The sequence below is a fragment of the Papaver somniferum genome, chromosome 4 (genome assembly GCF_003573695.1).
Source record: "Papaver somniferum cultivar HN1 chromosome 4, ASM357369v1, whole genome shotgun sequence".
Classification (NCBI taxonomy): Eukaryota; Viridiplantae; Streptophyta; class Magnoliopsida; order Ranunculales; family Papaveraceae; genus Papaver; species Papaver somniferum.
Genome location: NC_039361.1, coordinates 106,932,491 through 106,946,054, shown reverse-complemented (window position 1 = coordinate 106,946,054; position 13,564 = coordinate 106,932,491). Strand labels below are relative to the sequence as shown.

At 35.8% G+C, this 13,564-nt stretch overlaps 1 protein-coding gene and 1 pseudogene across 1 annotated transcript; one reads left to right on the top strand and one right to left on the bottom strand.

Annotated features, from left to right (window-relative positions):
* Positions 1-544: 544 nt before the first annotated feature.
* LOC113274149 lies at positions 545-2,358 on the top strand (annotated as a pseudogene).
* Positions 2,359-2,811: 453 nt separating this feature from the next.
* On the bottom strand, positions 2,812-3,855 carry LOC113272950 (arogenate dehydratase/prephenate dehydratase 6, chloroplastic-like). The gene has a single exon (XM_026522731.1). The coding sequence runs from the start codon at positions 3,853-3,855 to the stop codon at positions 2,812-2,814; it is 1,044 nt and encodes a 347-aa protein (XP_026378516.1).
* Between the last annotated feature and the right edge of the window lie 9,709 nt (positions 3,856-13,564).

Below are 13,564 nucleotides of genomic sequence, written 5' to 3'. Positions count from 1 at the left end.
CTCTACATTCCCTTGTGTATATTTTAATGTACCATTCTTGAATGTCTTGGTTTTTCTGGTCTAATTTGATTCATATGACATTCTCTCATTAAATATTTAGTTATGGGTTACAGGATTTTGGTTTGTATGTACTTCAGTCTTTTGATTGTGTTTTTTACTTTTGTGAATCTATTCTTGCTATTGTTTCTTCTTCTCTGCACTTTGAGTCATTGGTTGATTGGTCTCTTTGTTGCTGTATTTTGGTTAACGTGACTTTAATGTTCTAATTTTGAGCATGACAAGAGTAGCTGAAAATGAAGTCAACATACAGAACCAAGCATAGGTGAGTTTTTTTAAAATAATCCAAGGCAACACATCGGCTTCACTAGCAGATAATAGTCAGAAAAAACTCAATTATTTTCTTCATCTAGATATAAAGAATCATTTCTGGTGTGAACAGAAATAAAGACGTCTCTACCAAGTTAATCGAAAAGGACTAATATTATTTTCATAAAGCGTTAGATGTAACAAATTTTATACAAAATGCATTATTTTAGGTGTGACAAATCTTATAAAAATTGCATAATGTAGAGACAGACTCACCGTTAACCTTACTCTTACTTATCCAAAATCATCCTCATCATCCTCATGCTTGCTTAGGTAAATTTCCTGAGGGAATGGATTACTCAAGGATCACACTTCGGCTGTTTAAGCTTTCCGATGTTGATGACTTCATGATCTGGGCGAATGACGATCATGTCACTCGATATACCTGGGTAACAGGTTTCACATCGAAAGAAGATGGTTTAAGATACCTACGAGAAGTTGTCATTCCTCACCCTTGGCATCGATCTATTTGTTTAGATGACCGTTCAATAGGATACATCTCAGTTTATTCTAGTTCTGGTGATTGCATATGTAAAAGAGACATTGGTTATGCCGTGGCTAGCCAATATTCCGGACAAGGTATAGCAACCGTAGCTGTTAAAATAGCACTGTCTAGAGTTTTTAATGACATCCCACAGATGGAGAGGCTGCAAGCTTAGGTTGAGCCAGAAAATAAGGCTTCCCTAAGAGTACTAGAAAAGGCTGGGTTCACCAAATAGGGTCTTCTGAGGAAATACATGGTTTTTAAAGGAAATATTGTGGATCTTGTTTTTCATAGTTTCTTATCTGATGATTCTGTTCTTGATCTGTAAGAACAGACCGAGAGCATAATTTTTCGTTGGTGGAAAACGATTTATGAACACATTCTCGCAGCGGATTATGTCAGGAGCCTACCCTCATGGCAATCTATTATGTGCATTGACCATCATGTTTCAACCTTTTGTGTTCATTTCCCTTAATTTCCTTTCAAGTTCTGGATTCTATATGTGGCGCTTGATTTTAAACATCTATGGTAAATTATTATTCCTACTATAAACATCTACACCAATATATTTAGCTTACAGCTGGGTAGATAGATTATTTGCATGTCTGATTCGCTGATTTTTTTCAGTCAACTAGCAAATTTGGGTCTGGTAGAGACCAATTTAGGAGATGTAGACATTAGATAGTTCGTGTGATAATTTCTCCCACACTTGTTAGTTAGTAGATGTAGATATGGTTACATTTATTGGCTTTTGCTTTACTACGTTCTTATTAAGCCATGATTATGTTTACAAAAGAGATTAATTGTATCATCATTCTTTAGGATAAAGATCTACATGAATCTCACTTTTGAGATAACGCACTTGATGTTGAAAGGAACTTAATCACTTCAAACATGTGTCCATGAATGTGATGTTAAACTTTATCCACTAAACCGAAGTTGATGCTTTTGATAGATCCATCTATTAATTCCTATCCTTCCTTCTTAGCAAGATCAAGTTGGAAAAACAGGGAAACTTTACATATTATGGCACTTGTATCAAACCTGTTTAGTGTACAAGCTGCCGCAGTAATAGAAAATCTGTGCAAGTAAAAAAACCAACCTTGTGTTGCATAAAGTAGCTTGAAACTTTATATGGGTCAAATTTGCAGCATGGTTGAATTTGATTGATTTCTTTTATTAGTACAGCTATATTACGCGCAGATCAATGTCTTTTCATGATGATGATACCAAATTCATACACGGCTAGGATACTGAACTCCCTACGTATAAACATGCAACCTTTAGAAGTTTCTGAATTTATCAAGTAATCTAGCGAATCACACTTTACATTATCTGTCTGAATTTTTAATATACCCCAATTGGGTGAAAATTGAAATGTGTAAGAACTGTTAGTGTCTACATTCTTACAGTGTAGTATATTCTATATCAATTTGAAAGCAGTTTTATTTTCTTAATCTTCAATGATAGATGCATGCGTCTCCCATGATGTCTGCTTCTTTGTATACTGCTGCAAGAGCAAGATATTTGTTTCTTATTTGTTTACTTTCTTAAAGATATAATTTATAAATCAATGAATCTTGTTTTCTGTTTTTCTTTAATGTTCACTGTATGTTCATAAATATTTCTGACCGTATTTAGATATTTTAATGTGGATGTGGATGTTTGCATTAATCTGAATAACATAATGCAAGTGGGTTTCTCCTAGTTATTTGATAATTATATTTTGGCAAAATCCCACATGTTCGTCTAGTTAAAAGTATATGATTCTAGATGGTTTCTTAGTATTAGCAAAAGAGATTACGGATTGGTACTAGAAAATGATGACACTCTGATTGTTAAAAGTACTTCTTATCCGATTTTGCGAAAGAAACAAAACATTTAGAGAACTTAGAAGATAGATTATTTATAAACATAGACAACAAGAAGAAATACAACAATTATGGATATCTGATTACTAATTACTGAAGACCATAGATAGTAGGATCTGCAGAGTAGCAACCCAAGATCCTAACATAAACAGGTAAATCAGAAAGTTCAGCTATAGCATCCTTAACCTTTTGATCATCTACGGAACCTTCAAAATCAACGTGGAGAACACAAGGGTATTCCTTGATAGATCCTCCTTCATGAGCATCCAAGACTTTTACAGGGCCATTATTATTCGATGAGGAATTCACTTCTAGTTTTGTTAGACTGATCTTTCGAGACGAGAAAGTGGACAGAACTTTGAGGAGTACATCCAGAGTTCCACTATGATGAGCTACAACCATACTTGTTTTAACTCCAACTTTTCTCTTCTTTGCAATTTTTGGGTTATTTTTTGACAAAATCAAGAAACGAGTAACGTTCCATGATTCGTCTTGTAACCCATGAGCTAAAACATCTAAACCATACAATGCAGCGGCTCGAGTACTAGCAATGGCTGCAGTATCAAGCATTCTGTTAGACAAAAGAAGCTCGACTGCACCAGCCGTATCATCAACAGCTTGGTGATCAAGTCCTAACTCAGCCAAACTCCTGCCACAGTGAGCTAAAGCCATTGGATGGCTAATCACTCTCTTCAGTTCACTTTTTGTCACACCAGGCATTGCTAATAAGCAGTACTGAACAAAAAGGTTAATTTCTTGCACAATGCATAAATCTCGTTGTAGTAGCAAGTCATAGTTTCTAACTGCAGTTCCTTCCATGGTGCTTTCAACAGCAAGTATAGCAAGATCAGCTCTTCCTGTTTCAATTGCAGAGATCACATTAATAACTGCCCTGCAAGGTATTGTAACTGATTCAGGACAAGCTGTTTTCGCTGCAAATTCACTGTAAGCACCAGGAGCTCCTTGGTATGCTACTCTGAGTTTTCTTGAATTTTGCACTGATCCGTTTAGCGAATTCAGTATTTTCACATAATTTCTTCGGTAGTTCACAGTTCTGAAAGCTGGTAGTGATGGAACTTGAAAATGGGTTCTTTTTGTTGTTGACATGGTCTGATTAATTAGCATCTCAGCCATGAGAATCTCAGAAGAGAAAAAAAGTAGAAGATTCAATTTAGAGAGATGGGGAAACAAGAAATGTAGATGTGTGTGAATTATTGATCTGGCGGTGTGTGGGTTTTATAAGCGAAGATGACATGAGCAGTTGAGACAAGTCACAAGTGAGCATTATTTTAAAGTCTCTTTCAAGTTGAAATATTAACCATGTAGAACATGGTAAATTTCCCGAGGCAATGGTTAAACCGTTTTCTTCTTTCAAAATTACCCGTCTTGTTTTTAAGTTGGATACACAAAGACTCTAACAAAAACAGAAATGTTACAGTTTCAGGACCTTGATACCATGGGCGGACTCATCGGAGTAAGAGTTGATAAGTTCAAGTCAAGATCCCGGCATATTGATGGCAGTGGTACATGGTAATAGTCAGAAATGCTGGGGGGTGGAAGAATCAGTCAGAAAATGGTGGCCACACACCTATTAAAGTTGTCAGCTTTCCGGACTTTAAAGATGGCCCCCCAAAATTCAATTTTACAAGTACCAAATTTATGGGGATTTCTCACCTTTTTTACATTTTTAATTTTTATCGGTGGCTAAATGGGGGTATTTGTCGGTTTGGTTAAAGAGTTTGTCGGTTTGGTTAAAGAGTTTTAAAGCAAGGCTTAATTGGGGCTCCGGAAAATAATTAGAGGCCTCACGCTACATGACAGAAAAGGTTATCAGAATCTAATTGGGGTACTTTTTATCCAAAAAAAATAATGACAAAATTATCCCTAGATTGATTAGTGTTGATAATTTGGTTAAGTTAATTAGTATGATTAGATTAAAATCAAATTTTAGAATTAAAACTTGAAAAGAAAAAAGTTTTAAAAAGATGTCTTCATCTCAGAATGAGGGTGCTAATGAAGATCTCATTGATTAAACGAAAATACCAATTCTGAAAATGAAGAAGGAGTCGATCCATTAACGCCATGTCAGCACTCAGAGAAAGAATCGTCAGCATCGAGGGATGTATATCCCAACGATTCTAGAAAATCGTTAATTATTGATACCACCATTAACGACTTAAATCTGCAATTTTTTCAGATTATGAAAAATTGTCATGACAACATGATAAAAACTGACGATTCTAAGAAGGGTCGTCATCCAAAAAGTTATACATTAACGACCCTTAAAGTACACATGAAGTCGTTAATTTTTACTATGGAGTCGTTAGCTTCTTACTTGAGCACATAGGGTCGTCAGCTTGGTACTTGGGGTCGTTAGCTTGTTATAACTACTTGGGAACAAAGGGTCATTAGCTTGTTATAACTACTCGGGCACAAAGGATTTTTAGCTTCTTACTTTGGCACAAAGGGTTTTAGTTCGTTGATTTCACATGGGTCGTGATTACTCTTGTTATTTGGGCATCGTCTTTTGCTTTTCTTTTTTTATTTTTTTTTCATATGGAGTCGTTAATTTTTAAAATGGGCACCGTTTTTTGCCTTTTTCCCACGTAGAGTCGTTAATTTTAAAATGGGGTCGTTCACAAAAGATCGTTATATGTTTTTATGTTTCGGTAACGACTCTAATTTAGATAAAAAAAAATGAAAAAAACCAGAATTAGGGTCGTTATCTCCCTCCTCATATATCCTAACGATTTTTCATAATCTCTACATGTATATGAAAAATCTTTAGGCTTTAGGATTTTCGGGTTGACGACCCTTCAACTGTAACTGAATTTTTTTTCTTCTTATCGTCAATGGAAGAGAATATAGTTGAGAGAGAAGGAGAAGATATTCCGTTTTATTTTGTTAAAAGATGGAAATGAAATGGAGGCTTGGGATTAAGAGTGAATAGAGTTTTAAGTTTTATTATTAATGAAGGGAAAAATAGTATTTTCACTACATTTTGGAACCCTCCCAACATAAATAGAGTGGATATAAATTTGGTGAGCTCCCTAATTATTTTTCGGAGCCCCCAATTAAGCCTTGCTTTAAAGATGTCACTTCAAATTTTTCTCTTGGATGTTACTTGAAATTTTCTCTTGGATGTTCCTTGAAAATTATGGACTGTATTTTGACACTTCATTTATTTACTTTTCCTTTTTCTGAAGCATAGCTTTAATGGTATAGTGTAATGGAACACCTATATTCTCGGGTATCCAACAGATAGAGAGACCAATTGGAAACGTGGTGTTAAATTGACCGTGAATATCAGGGACGGACCCAGAATTTTTCCTTGGGTAGGGCTGAATTATAACAGTCGATAATGCGTCAGAAGGCCGCGGCAATTGTTTTTTGGAATTCATTACATAATTAGTGGCCAAATAGTGATCCACCCGTACAATACTGAATAACTAGGGAATTAAAAATTAAAACGAACACAAATAACAGAAAAACAAAGTGATTACCAAAAGAGAAGAAAGTAGGAGTAGAAAGGTAGTGAGTGGAAGGAGATTATTTACTTTAAACATGACTTAAATTTTGATCACCTCGTAGTATTTGCCAAAAATCACATACAATTAGCTAAATGCAACTGATATGTGGACTAAATATAAATTTAACCTAAATTTCTACACCTAACATTTTTTACCCAAAAATTAGGGACGAGCTATAGCCTCCTTTAACTCTTTGCTAGGCCCGTCCGTAGTGAATATACTAATATTAATTTATACATCAGATTTCAATCATTTTGGGATTAATTACTTTGATGGAATCTTGTGTACAAACCATGAGGGGCCATATGTGGTTAAAGAGGAACTGATCTTTACAATATACGGGCCTACTGACATTAACAACTATGTCTAAACATGTGCCAGCTTCCTCTAAAGTGGCCTATATCTGCATGATATTTTATTTTGTGGTATGATTGCCCATACTTGTTTTCGGTTTGAAGATTAATCTAATTTATGGCACCCGTCCTACTGCTCCTACCAAGATTCCAATCTAACTCCTTTAATTACTTTGATGGAATCTTGTGTACAAACCATGAGTGCATGCTTCGCGCGGCGGGAATACCTCTCTCCTCATTCGATGGTGATCCTCACCCACTCATAGAATTGTTCCGTTTCACTTTTTCTCAAAGGAGAAAAAAACAAGATTTTTACTAAATTTATACGGAAGAATAAAAAAAAATAACAAATTTAGAGGGGAGAATAAAATAAAGTACGGGAGAAATCCGAGAACGTAAATAATAAAACAAAAACTTCTGTGAGAGAAAAAAAAAATCCTAAAACCTAAACCTTCTTATTATCTCGCATCGGCATCATTGATCTTAATATCTCGCATCTTTGATCTTCAGAGAAAGGGTTGTTCGTATTTACTCTTTAATCTCATACCTTGCATCCTTAATCTTCATGTTTGTTTTTTGATATGTCCACATACAATTCTTTTTTCTGTTTTCTATAGGTGCAAAATCATTACTGTTCTACTAATTTTATCGCTGCCGGTGATCTTATTGTAATGGTTATGATATATGCATTAGGTTTGGATGTACGGTGCTGTCACCAGTGTGTTTAGGATTAAATATGAAATGTTAACTCTATGCGCAGTCTTTGTTTCCAGGAAATGCAAACTTACTGATGGGAGCAGAAATTCAGAGATCTGCCAATGTTCAATTAATACGAAGTTTCCGCTTTTCACTATGCAGGCAGAGTCGGCCAATTATGTGCATCACCAGGAACAACAACAACAACGTTCACCATTCCGTTTCAGGCCAATATCAAAACTTAAAGGTCATCTTTTTATTGTTTTGGGTAGGGTTCGATTTTTGAACTTGGGTGTTTTGGGTGTCAGGATGGTCAATCCATGTTAGATAAACTTTGTGGGGCGATTCTAAGAAATAATCGGTCACCTACAAATTCTTCTAATACACAACTTACGGTTTTGGTAATCCTATAATTGGCTGATATGAATCCACATCAAGAACTTGCTGCAACATTTAAGAATATTAGAGACAAGCAGATCTGACTTAAGGAATACCGAATTACTCAACTGTACCACCACAGTAGTTACACTAGGTCATCACTATTGGACTGCTGACTTCATCTTTTTATCTTTTTGACCATTAGATTTGTTGCCGCTTAATTTTCACTTTTTGAGACCAGGCCAAGTTGGTATATTTTCCCAGCTTCAGAAAGCGATCAAGGAATTCCAAACATATATAAGAGAGGTTAGCTCAGGTATGCATAATTTTTTTGTGGTGATCTTTGTTTTCTGGAATTTCAAATATGGATGTATTGATCATTAATGTTTGTCCTAATAATCTTGCAGATGGAAAAGAATGCTGTTGTGAAAGAGCCCTTTCAAGTGTACCAATGTCAGCTGATAAAACCGAACTCTAAATATTTTGTTAAATTAAGGATTTCCTAATAAACCAAACTCTAAATATTTGTATGCTAGACTCGGTATATAGTGCCTAAAAATATTTGTTTTATCTAAGTTTGGATGTGGTTTCTTATGACAAGGTGTGTTTTCTAAAAGGTTGTACACATCTTTAAATAAACAAATTTGTACATGTTCTTCTCTTTGATCCACTTTTACTACTGTACGCATTATTGGAGTATGACACATCTTAAAACAGAATACTTAAAGTAATTTTAGCTTAAGTTCTGATTGCAAGTACTGGGAAAAACTCAGAGATCTTGGCAGCTGAAGGAAACAAAAAAGAGAGTTTATCTCCTATAGTCTCCATTGGTTGCCATGGAGGTAAGGGTCAGGGTTGTTTTCAGTACTGTGATTTTTTGTGTTATTGCATACAACTTATTAGGTGGAATACATCTTAAGGCTATATAGACCCATTCATTTTATCTATGTACTCTTTTAGTTCTTGCACCGACTCAGTTAACAAGGAAAACAAGAGCCACGATATAACACTGCAGGGTCGTAAATGATTGGTATTCTATCTTGAAGGATTAGGTAAAATTTATCACTTTTTTACTATTGCCATTGTCTGATATACGTAAGATAATTGTGTTTTCTGAATGCAACATGCATAGTATTGTGTTTCTCAAATCATATTGGATCAGAAAGAGTATATCTTATGTATTTTAAGGAACTTACGGTGCTGCCAGGGAGATGTCAGTGGGAGAATTCTTCCGACTTCGAGATTCGTTGTTTTAAGGTAAATGTAGTTCATAATTATAGCACAATCTTTTTTTTATTATATTATTTACATACATTTGTTGCATCTCAATAGGAGTAACAATGCTTCCATTCAATAGCTTGCGCAACATTATGGTTGTCGTGTAAAAAAAAACATTATGGTTGTCCGATAAAAGAGCATGCATAAAGCCAGGTTTACATAATGATGTCCGACGAATTTGTATGGCTTCTGTTTTGAGTTTAACTGTAGAGACTGCTTTTGTGACACTAAAAGTATGATGCAAAGTGTTTGCAGTAGCCATGGACGGGGCAAGACGAAACCGAGCCAAGCATGCGCTAGCCACACCAAATCAAAAATCCGACGCATGCATTGGCACGGGCGAGGCAAAGCCGAGCCAAGCATGCGTTAGCCACACCAAACTAAAAATCCGACGCATGCATCGGGACAGGACGAGGCGAAGCGAGCCAAGCATGCATTAGCCACACCAAATCAAAAATCCTACGCATGCATCGGGACGGGGCGAGGAGAAGCCGAGCCAAGCATGCGTTAGCCACACCAAACCAAAAATATCGGGACGAGATGAGGCGAAGCCAAGCCACGACACCAAATAAAAATGCACGAGGGGCGAGGCGAAGCCACATCATACCAAACCAAAAATATGGCTAAAACTAAAAAAGTGATAGTGGATGGTTTTCGGGTCCGCCCGGTGTGTAGCACTGTAAAACTATCCTCAGTGATCGAGCCGAATCCGAGTCACACTAAATCAAATCGGGACGAGGTAAGGCAAAGTCGAGCTTTACCAAATCAAAAATATGAAAGAAAAAGATGTCCGGGTGTAGCACGGGCACAAAATCTAGTTATTTTTTGTAGGTGATAAAAACATTACATAAGGATTGTTTAACTTTTAACGACAAAAAAGGTTACTCTGGTTTATAACTGATTGGAGAATCGTGACGTAAACCTGTGAGAGATGCTTTTATCGGTACAGTACTAAGAGGCTGTTAGCTCACTCAAGTCATTAACCATTACTTTGTTGTTGTGAGTTGTTTTCTTCACCTTGGCAACGGCAGTCCTGTTCTCTTGGTCATGCGATGATGCCATCATGTTTGTGCAGTTCCTCAGCCGCGCATGCTTGAGCCAGAGAAAATGTTTTGGTAGTGGTCATTAAAACTTGGGCTCATATAAATTCTTACTGCAGTCGTAAAAATAACAATACAATTGGAACAAACGTGTGGGTCTTTTACTTCATTTTTATTTGGTAGATATGGTTTTAAGGTTGTGTAGTTGCATGCAACTTGTATTAGCAGCCATTTTATCAAAAATAAAATAAAAATAGCAGCCGATAACTTAAAATTCATTTTTGCTTTGTTTGTGACCAATTTAACATTATTGTTGCTTTTTTCTCAAGAAAATGGTTCGATTTTTCTTATTTGTTATAGAACAGTAGCATAACATGCTTTTTCCTTCGAAATGTGAAGCTTGTATCTTCCCTCCCTTCGAATGTCTGCATTTGTAAAATTGGTAGTCTTTTTCACTGACAAAATTTTAAACAAGAGGAGAGCGGACCTCAAATATGAAAGTCAAGTGTCCTCGAGTCATGTTAACCGAGACATGCCCAATAATTCGTTAAAACAACCATATTACAAAATAAACAAAAATGTTTACAGTCACAACTACACAATATCATAAGATCATATCCCAATTGGTTTTGTTAAAAAGGATAAGGGACATGGATCTATCAGAAGCAGCAAGTTGGGTTTAGTGAATAATTTTTCATAACACATACAGTGATGAAATTCCTTTTTGACATCAAGTGTGTTTACTTCTAAGTCGAACGTAGACTTTTCTAAATACTGACAAAGATTCAAGAAGATATTAATCGAAGTGAATGCTTATAAATGCTGCCATATCTATATTTCTAACTATCTACTACAGATATTAACAAGTCAGAGACTTCATTGCACAAAGTGTCTCATATCTATATTTTCACTAGATTTTACTTCAAATTATGTGCTTTCACCTGTCAGTTTTGAACCACCAGAACTTTATACCACATACTGCGTCCCAGGTTGGAATAAGCCTCCCAGTTCCAGATACGTGTCTAATAATCTGAGAACTATCGATCAGTTCATTATATTTTTGATCTTGTAGATTGTAAAAGTGTATGCCTTCATGTTTTATCGTTCGATTCGTTTTGGAAGGGTTTTATGGCTATCTGGTCTATGCTATGATGGGCTTTGAGAGCTAAATGCTGAAGTGTGTGCATCAAAGATGGAACTGATTTTATAATTAGTAGCTAATAATTTTCTTACATCCATATATATAAATACTAAAGGCATACATGAAAACTTGAAAAAAAAACATATGATTAGCAAAATTACATTACCATAGTACTGCAATCTCAGCAATTGTTTTCAAGATATCTCGCCATTCAAGTAACCAATCCAATCTGATAGTCCTGGCGCTGCTTCAGAATTGATTCCTCCATATATGATTGATACCAGCTCAAGGACAAGTTTTGTAACTACTAACTTCTGCCTTGTTGAGAGGCTCAACACGAAAGAGTCTTTCTGTAAAAGTTCTAACCGGGGACCTCTTGGAGTGAAGGGTACACGAGGCTCCATCCATCTCAATCTTCCTGCAAGTCTTTTTCCTGCGATCATAACAATACAAACAGTCGAAGCTTACGACAGAACCCCAATATTCAAGGAGTATCTTGTCAGTACTTTCAGAAATTGCAGAAACACTAGTATTGACCTGAACGTGACAACGCAAGGGTAATGTTATTGTCTCTAAGCTCCAATTAATTTCGTTTCCTTGACAATTTCCCAGTTTTTTGTCCGCTGCGTCCTCAAACATCCACAACTTAAGGACGTAAGATTCCATCCGGTATAATAGAGCTACATGGCTACCCAATACTAGCATACCAATAGGATAATTGGGGATGAATTTAGGAATTGGGATAACTCTATACTTTTCACTTCCAACATCAAAGCAACTATGACGGCAGGATCATCATGGTTAAAGTACATGCTCCAATCCGAATCATATCTTTTGTTATTCCAATATATCGTACCATCTGCATACACCTGCGGCCTATAACAATTATCTGAGGGGAGCGCCACTTTAATCTTTATTTGGTTGTATTTGTTAGGAACTGCATTGATCCTCCGCCATTTAGTGTCACGGCCCACCGTCAACGCCTCCCAACTTTCATAATCATGGCGGTCCATGCAAGTATAAGCATACCCTTGAGGTCTACGAGCTAGTCTCCAAAAGCAGAATACTTTATGTTCCTTCTTCTCTGGGTCGAACCCAAATTGATAAACCGCATAACGAAGACTTGTTATCTCAATCGTGCTGCCTTCGTTTGCAAGCTTGTGATTGTCATTTTCTTCTGCTACTAACGTAGATTTGACCCAGGGAGTTGCTTCTCGTGTACTTGGATTATATACCCTAATAGCATGTGTCCTCCAACTTAAGAAACAAAGCAAACCATTTACCGGTTCCAGGACATGATCATTATTAAAATTGCATTCGATGGCTTCCGCTGTTTCGTCCTCAACACCACTAGTTCTGCCTTCAACTATCTCTGCACATGAATTACTTTGCTGAAACAATTTGCTTTCTCCAAAGCTAAAGTCTAAGCTAGTTCTAAACAGGATGCTCTTTCCTGGCGTTTGGTCAATGATGGGGAGTATTAGATATATATGTATGTGTGTCAGTCAAGCGTGTGACAAGTCAATGAGTCAACATTGACTTGACTTATGTTTGTGTGTGTCATATAATGATTAGGCAATAAATACTCTGTAATATCAAGACACAAAAGATACTGAAAAATTATCTTTTGTAATAGTACATCTTTTACATCTTTCTCATGGTATCAGACAGATGATCCGAGCTAAAACTATTCATCCAAAATCTTTTCTCATTTATCTTTTTCAATAATCTTTTACATCAAATCTTACGAGTATCAAACATCTTTCAGATTCAATAATCGTTTTTCAACAAATTTTTCTCAAAAATCTTGAAATTCATATCTGGTTCGTCAACAAATTTTCTTCAACATCTTTGCGAATTCAGTTAATGTCATCTGAAACAATTGTTTATCGAAGAAGAAAACATATGGGTTCAAATTCAAATTCCGTTGCTCAAATGGGTAACTTGTCTACCTTTACTTTTCCATTCACAAACATCTCAAATTTTGTTTCTACAAAATTAGGTCCAAATAATTTTTTGTTGTGGAAAGATCAGATGGAAACTGTCTTAATTTCCACTGATTTATATGGTTATGTGAATGGTGAAATTCAAGAACCTATTAAACAGGTTGAAATTGATGGAGTTTTAAAGATAAATCCATAATGGATCTTATGGAGAAAGATTGATTGCTTTGTTCTTAGTTGTATGAAGGCAACTTTTACAGATTTTATATCTGGTGATGTTTTAGGGCTGTCTACTTCTAGGGAAATATGGGAAGTTCTTGAAATTAGTTTCAAAAGTCAATTCATGGAAAGAAAGAATATGCTTAGAAATCAACTTCATAATGTAAAGAAATGCAATTTAACTGTTTTGGTATATTTGCATAATGTCAAGAATATAACTGACTCTTTAGCAGCAATTGGGGAGAAAGTAAGTGATTCAGATTTG